Source organism: Dreissena polymorpha, chromosome 3 (assembly GCF_020536995.1).
Source record: "Dreissena polymorpha isolate Duluth1 chromosome 3, UMN_Dpol_1.0, whole genome shotgun sequence".
Classification (NCBI taxonomy): Eukaryota; Metazoa; Mollusca; class Bivalvia; order Myida; family Dreissenidae; genus Dreissena; species Dreissena polymorpha.
In genome coordinates, this window is record NC_068357.1 from 104,930,508 (window position 1) to 104,938,880 (window position 8,373).

Sequence of the window (8,373 nt, forward strand, 5' to 3'; positions counted from 1 at the left end):
CTATAGAGAAACCTTGAAAATACTCTAGAAGTCACAATTTTGGCCCAATCATCATGAAAGTTGATCAAAACATTGGTTTTATTGATTTCTCAGATGAGTTCGAAAATGGTCAAGATTGGTGAAAAAAAATGGCCGCCACTGGCGGGCATTTTTCTTTATATGTATATAGTGAAAACATGTGAACACGAGAAGTCACATTTTTGGCCCAATCTTCATGAAATATGGTCAGAACATTTTGTTTCCTTGATATGAGAGTTGAGTTCGAAAATGGTTCCGGTCAGTTGAATAACATGGCTGCCGGGCAGGGGGGAGGGCAGTTTTCCTTATTTGGCTATAGAGAAACCTTGTAAACACTCTAGAAGTCACAATTTTTGTCCAATCATCATGAAAGTTGGTCAAAACTTTGGTTTTATTGACGAGTTCTGAAATGGTCCAGATTGGTGAAAAAACATGGCCGCCAGTGGGCGGGGCTTTTTATGTCCCCCACTATAGTAGTGGGGGACATATTGTTTTTGCCCTGTCTGTCTGTTGGTCTGTCTGTTGGTCTGTTTGGGCCAACTTTAACATTTTGCAATAACTTTTGCTATATTGAAGATAGCAACTTCATATTTGGCATGCATGTGCATCTCATGGAGCTGCACATTTTGAGTGGTGAAAGGTCAAGGTCAAGGTCATCCTTCAAGGTCAGAGGTCAAATATATGTGGCCAAAATCACTCATTTTATGAATACTTTTTTAATATTGAAGATAGCAACTTGATATTTGGCCATGTGTATCTCATGGAGCTGCACATTTTGAGTGGTGAAAGGTCAAGGTCAAGGTCATCCTTCAAGGTCAGAGGTCAAATATATGTGGCCCAAATCGCTTATTTTATGAATACTTTTGCAATATTGAAGATAGCAACTTGATACTTGGCATGCATGTGCATCTCATGGAGCTGCACATTTTGAGTGGTGAAAGGTCAAGGTCAAGGTCATCCTTCAAGGTCAGAGGTCAAATATATGTGGCCCAAATCGCTTATTTTATTAATACTTTTGCAATATTGAAGATAGCAACTTGATATTTGGCATGCATGTGTATCTCATGGAGCTGCACATTTTGAGTGGTGAAAGGTCAAGGTCAAGGTCATCCTTCACAAAGTCAAGGTCATCCTACAAGGTCAAACATCATATAGGGGGACATTGTGTTTCACAAACACATCTTGTTTCTCTATATGTATACATTGTATAGTGAAAACATGTGAACACTCTAGAAGTTACATTTTTGGCCCAATTTTCATTTGTTTCCTTAATATGAGAGTTGAGTTTGAAAATGGTTCCGGTCGGTTTAATAGCATGGCTGCCGGGGGGGGGGGAGTTTTTAACCAGGTTTTCCGAAGGAAAAAACTGGTTATTAGATTGGCGAATGCGGGTGGGCTGGCGGGCGGGCGGAACAAGCTTGTCCGGGCCATAACTATGTCGCTCATTGTCAGATTTTAAAATCATTTGGCACATTTGTTCACCATCATTGGACGGTGTGTCGCACGAAATAATTATGTCGATATCTCCAAGGTAAAGGTCACACTTTGAGTTCAAAGGTAAAAAATTGCCATAAATGAGATTGTCCGGGCCATAACTATGTTGTTCATGGTGAGATTTTAAAGTCATTTTGCACATTTGTTCACCATCATTAGACGGTGTGTCACGCGAAAGATTACTGTCGATTTCTCCAAGGTCAAGGTCACACTTTGAGTTCAAAGGTCAAAATGGTCATAAATGAGCTTGTCCGGGCCATCACTATGTCATTCATTGTGAGATTTTAAAATCATTTGGCAGATTTGTTCACCATGCATGATTGGACGGTGTGTCACGCGTAAGAATTACGTCAATATCTGCAAGGTCAAGGTCACACTTTGAGTTCAAAGGTCAAAAATGGCCATAAATGAGCTTGTCCGGGCCATAACTATGTAATTCATTGTGAGATTTTTAAATCATTTGGTACATTTGTTCACCATCATTGAACAGTGTGTTATGCAAAAGAATTACGTTGATATCTGCAAGGTCAAGGTCACACTTTGAGTTCAAAGGTCACAAATGGCCATAAATGATTTTGTCCGGGCCATAACTATGTCATTCATTGTGAGATTTAAAAATTACGCGGTTCATTTGTTCAAAATCATTGGACGGTGTGTCATGCGAAAGATGTCAATATCGTTTTGGTCACAGTCATTGGACGGCGTTTCATGCAAAAGAATTCAAAAGTTCAAAGGTCAAAATGGCAATAAATGATAATGGATTATTAATTTTTAAAAATTGCCATTAATTAGCTTCTTTTGTTTTGTGAACACAGCATTTAAAATATTCTGTGTCAATGCACCATGTGGGGGTATACATCACATCTGTGACAAAGCTCTAGTTATTATGCCCGCCTTCGAAGAAGAGGGGCTATATTTTAGTATATTGAATTTACATATACTAGTATACTGAAAAGGGATAAAGAAGTTTTTAAGATAGAGGAGGTGGAAAATGCAATGTTAAACTTCTCTTAACATAAAATAATGCACTTTGTATTCCCCTTCAACATGGGAGGCAGTATAATCAGCTTTGCACTGTCCGTAAGTCAGGAAGCTGCACAATTGTGTTAGCAGCTGTTTATAGCTACTGGATGAATCCTGCTCAAACTTTGACAGTTGATTATGTGGATTTATTATGTGGATGCTCATTAAAAGAGGAATTTTCAGTTAGACATGTTTTTGCAGAAGTACTGCCTTTGTCTGTTTTTTCTTCAACTAAATATATGATGGCCTTTGTCTGTTGTTTTTTCTGCAACTAAATATATACATTACTACCTTACTTAGCTGTCAACTGAGTATAGCAGTCACCACATGACTATAGCAATCATTCTAGATCCCACCCCTAGATCCTTTCTGATGAAAATCATTTTATTCTTGTCCTCTCATTATAACAGTCAACTGACTGTAAAGGCAAACAACCAGTGTATTTCACCCATTTTTCATCTGAATAAGACGGTCACGGGGCAGTCATTTCGCTGTACAAAAAGTATACACTTATACCAGTGTGCGTTGCAGCCTCTCACCTCTGATGTCATAGCGTCTACATGAACTCTGCATTTTTTTTGCGACATATGAATTTGATTGCTGTTATTGTCTTTGATGTTATAGATGTGTAAAAAACAATAGCGTTGTTGTGAAAGTTTGTTTTCCTCGGTATCATAGTATGTAACACGTTTCAAGTAATTAATATGAAATTAAATGATGGCTTATTAGTACTCACATCCTTTTGGTATTTATTACATAACTTTGCATGAATTTGAAAATAACATGGTCTGATTATCCCCCGCCAGAGGCGGAGGGATATTGTTTTGGCGTTGTCCGTCCGTCCGTCCGGCACTTTTGTGTCCGGAGCCATGTCTTGGAAGTGCTTTAGGGGATTTCATTGAAACTAAGTATGATTAAAAAAAAAACATAAGAGGATGATGCACGCCAAATGGCATTGTACACCATCTGTTAATAACAGAGTTATGGCCCTTTGTATCTTGAAAAAATGCTTTTTACTATAGGCACTTTTGTGTCCGGAGCCATATCTTGGAAGTGCTTTGGCGGATTTCATTGAAACTTGGTATGAGTATATATATGCATAAGAGGATGATGCACGCCAAATGGCATTGTACACCATCTGTTAAAAACAGAGTTATGGCCCTTTGTATCTTGAAAAAATGCTTTTTACTATAGGCACTTTTGTGTCCGGAGCCATATCTTGGAAGTGCTTTGGCGGATTTTTATTGAAACTTGGTATGAATATATATATGCATAAGAGGATGATGCACGCCAAATGGCATTGTATACCATCTGTTAAAAACAGAGTTATGGCCCTTTGTATCTTGAAAAAATGCTTTTTACTATAGGCACTTTTGTGTCCGGAGCCATATCTTGGAAGTGCTTTTGCCGATTTCATTGAAACTTGGTATGAGTATATATGCCCCGCCAGAGGCAGAGGGATATTGTTTTGGCGTTGTCCGGCTGTCCGACCGGCTGTCTGTCTGTCACTTTTGTGTCAGGAGCCGTATCTTGGAAATGCTTTGGCGTATTTCATTGAAACTTCGTATGAGTATATATATGCAGAAGAGGTGTACACCATCTGATAATAACAGAGTTATGGCCCTTTGTATCTTCAAAAAAATGCTTTTTTTAGTGTCAAATATAACACTTTTGTGTCCAGAAGCATATTGGCGTTAGATATCAATTCAACGAATTTGCTTGTTATTCATTAAATGAGCTTTTTAATGTACACATCAATTTTACATGCAATCAGAATAATAAAGCACAGATTAACAATAAATTGTAAATTGAAGAAGCTTCCATTATGAAGCAGAGTGAGTCAAGGAGGTGTTTGAATCTGGAAAAAGTTGGCATGTTAGAGTTATGTGTTGGTCATTCGTTAGTTCACAGTGGGATTCAACTTAAGGATGTAATAATGGACAGTGGCCCAGATAATTATTTGGGAAATAGGGTTTTTACCCTTTGACTTTGAAAAATAGGGTGATTTCATTCTTGAAATAGGGTGAACTGAGTTATAAAACGACGGATCAAGTCAGATTGAAAATGCATGTATGTCGTCGTAAATTATTTGGTCAGACGCTTTATTTAACTATGAAATCTAGTCCGCAGAGCGTTTTAATAACTTTGACTCTTTCTTGCTCCATCATCCAGGTGCTTGCTGAATGAAAGCATCGCCTCGTTATGATTATACTTCAAAAGAAAAAATACCGAAAATGAGCAAAGCATTTTTGATCGAAGCCATTGTATTGTACTCATCCCATTTGACGAATTTGCGTAAAAGTCAAATTGGTTGCGTTTTCAATACGCATGATATTGTATTTCTTTGCGTTTTTACAAATTTTAATAGGGTAAAAGACGCAGATACACAGCTTATCTGGGGCACTGAATGGAGGACGACAAGTTTGATGGGAATGCGAGTTTTAAGCATACGAAAATTGTAAAATATAGTGGGTTAAACAATCTATAAGTGGTTCCCCAAAGCTATGGTTTTTATAAGCTTTTGATGTGTGTTTCTCAAATGAGAATGATAGTATTGCTAGACCAACCATAAAAAACATTATTACCTGAGTAAAGCTGACACTGACACACAACAGTACTTTCCATTGACTGGTTGCTTTCCACAGGTTGGACTGTAGTCACCCATTTTGTCCCCTACGGGTGAAACTGGAGGTGACTTATGGTTTGCGCTCTGTGTGTGTGTCTGTCTGTCAGTCCATCACACTTTTCTGGATCCTGCGATAACTTAAAAAGTTCTTCATATTTTTTCATGAAACTTAAAACATGGACAGATGGCAATATGGAGATTATGCACGTCAATTCATTTTGTTCCTACATCAAGAATTCTGGTTGTGATGGCAACAAATATATATATAAAATATTACTGACAATGGTGGAGTTTCACCGGTAGGGGACCATATTGCCTGGCAATCTCTTGTTATATATATCTTGAACAGGTTATAATAGTTTCCAAAAATGGATTATATTTTAGTTTATCTGGTTTTTATTGCAATCGTGATCCAGATATCACATACACAGAATAGCATTATATAAAATAAAATCTGGTTACCATTAATAAAATAAATTATAATTTCTATTGGTCATAAACCTACCATGGTGTTTAATGGCAGCAGTTGCTTTGTTTATTGTACATGCCATATTTGTTTGTTGAGTGTTTCGCTGCATGTTCTGCCTCTCCCATGTTTCTTGTTCCAGGTGGTGATGGCAGATGAGAAAAAATTAACTGGTTTTTAATGTTTGTCTGGAAAATTATCTGGATTATATAATTGGATAACATCTGTGTGCACACATTGTTGATTGTTAATGAAACTGAACAGACTCTGTTATTTTTGGTGGATTTTTGTTTTTCAAGCATAACATGTACATCTTGTAAGTCAACTGTTATATGTAAATCAAAGTAATTTTTTTCAACATGATATAGTCATTGAATAGTAAGTTTACTTTAAACCTATATAAGCTTGATATAGTCATTGAATAGTAAGTTTACTTTAAACCTATGCATCTTAGCTTGATTGCATCAACATGATATAGTCATTGAATAGTAAGTTTACTTTAAACCTATGTATCTAAGCTTGATTGCATCAAAGGCCTAAGACTTAAGAAGATGCTATGTGTCTGTTAATTGGGTAGAACCGGTACTTGATGTCTGTTGAGCGAGATCAAAAGAATGCCCCCCCCCCCCCAAGGCAGGATTGATCCTGTTACCTACCGGTTGCTAGTTACACACATTGTTAAATTTGAATTCCATATTTCCGTTTTCAAAACAAGCACTAGCCTGTCAACTCTGACCTGGTAAGCTTTGACTCAGCTCAGAATTTGCTCAGATTTTTGAAGTTCATAAAGAGGGGCTTGTAACTTTTTCTGGTTGTTTGTTTTTATGACCCCAAAACAGCTGCATAATTCAGTCAGTCTGTCCTGCTGTTGGTGTATCTGAAACTTCCTGTCAAGGTCACAATTTTTATGTATATATTAAGGGAATTTAAAATAGCTTGGCAAAAATGGAAATCGTCATGAAAGGCTTTGTGAAATAAAACAACTTCTGTGCCATCTCAAAGGGCAAGGTCACACTTAGCAGTCAAATGCAGATTTGGTAAAAAATGAGCATGGCCTTTGGTGTCTAAGCCATAATATTGAAACACAAAAAGAACTTAATAAAAAATGTTAACCTTGCAGAAGGGGTGTGTCACATGAAAAAAATGGGTTTCTTCCTCAAAGGCAAAAGTTACATAACCAAATGGGTACAATTTTCGAATTGCCATTTGTGTCTTAGCTTGATCTTTTCTCATACACGTTTTTATTTTATGATGACTTTGCAAAGATGTAAACATTGATGAGAGAAAGTGTCAAGTCTGTCTTTACGAGACTCCATTCCTCTCTCAGGCTTTTTCATTATCATCGATTTTAGAACTTAAAACATTAAAGTAAAATTAAAGATATCCAAGGTCACCATGTGTTTTGAAGGCTCATCTTGAGGGCATTGTGTTTTTTTTCATATCTTGTATAGTTATGTAAACTTTAGGCTTTCTTAATCAAGCTGCTTATTTTTAACTACAGTACATATTTTAAAGTCTTTTATCATGATTACCTATTTTCATTTGATTTGTTTCAGACATGCGTAAGGCAATGTCCCGGGACGTAGACAAGACCTCCATCATCCCTTTAAAGCATCCTGTGAGGCCTGAGGAGCTGGAGTAGGCCTGGGCCCTGTACCCCTCTACCTCCCTCCCTGCAAGGTTCCTCTCCCACCAGGCTCGAGCTTTGCCCGATAGCTGTATTGACTGGGAGACATGCCTTAGCTGCTTTGCTGCACTCATTTTGCCCTTCTTGCTCTCTGTTGTGCTGACTTATTTCATGCAATCATACCATTAAAAGTACCAGAAATAAATATGATTAACTGCAAATGTACACATAATCTGTGTTCAAAGTGACAGGTAAGCTCTAAAATGCTGTTCTGGTCATGGGGAACCATTTAAAATTGAATTTTCAAAACAGATTCAGCATTTTGAGATTTTAAGTTTATATTGGTAATGGCGAGTTTTGATAGAGGCAATATATATTTTAAATAAGAACAAGTAAATTTAATAGATTTGTACTATTATGCAGTCATTTGCAGACTTAGAGTTTGGCCTTTTTCACTTATATTTTATATTTAAGAATTGTATTGGTTCACATAAATTATGTAAATTATAAACTACTATTATGCAGTCATTTGTATGTTAGAGTTTTGCTTTTTTCACTTATATTTTATATTTAAGAATCGTATTGGTTCACACATGAAGTTTAAATATGTGTTTGATAGTAAAAGTTTTAAAATTAATTATTTGTTAATTCCACGATTTTAAGACAAGGAAGGGTACAGGGCATACTTAGTGTGTATTAAACTGTTGTGTTTAAATTTATGTATGTGTTAAAAATAAATCACTCTCTCTAAATTGTATGTTAAATGTTTAATGCCAGAATCTTTGAAAAGCTGGAATGTATGCAATACAACACTGTTTCTCCTTACGCGTTACATGTTTGATTTGGCATTGACTGTTAATGTGTAAAATGTGAATCTGGAGCCTAGGTCAAGAATGCACGCAGTAAAAATGGCTTCATTTCATTTCTCTGTAAATAAACAAAACTAGAACAGTCATTGAAGCTGACCATTACCTCCGTAAAGGTATTTCAAACTGGTGCAATACTTTAATATTTGTTGAGTTAGTTACACAACTTTGTTGTTCGCTACTTCAAATATAGCACACTTCAAGAAAACCAGAGAGAATATAACTTATCACACTTGTTCATAGGCGCAAATGT

At 36.6% G+C, this 8,373-nt stretch overlaps 1 protein-coding gene across 1 annotated transcript in view; it reads left to right on the forward strand.

Annotated features, from left to right (window-relative positions):
* The window catches only part of LOC127870822 (N-alpha-acetyltransferase 20-like), a 31,546-nt gene extending 23,540 nt beyond the window's left edge, over positions 1-8,006 (forward strand). The window contains exon 6 of the mRNA XM_052413354.1: positions 7,184-8,006. Coding sequence (XP_052269314.1) covers positions 7,184-7,269 — 86 coding nt within the window. The 3' untranslated portion in view covers positions 7,270-8,006. The remainder of the gene's footprint in view (positions 1-7,183) is intronic.
* Positions 8,007-8,373: the final 367 nt, after the last annotated feature.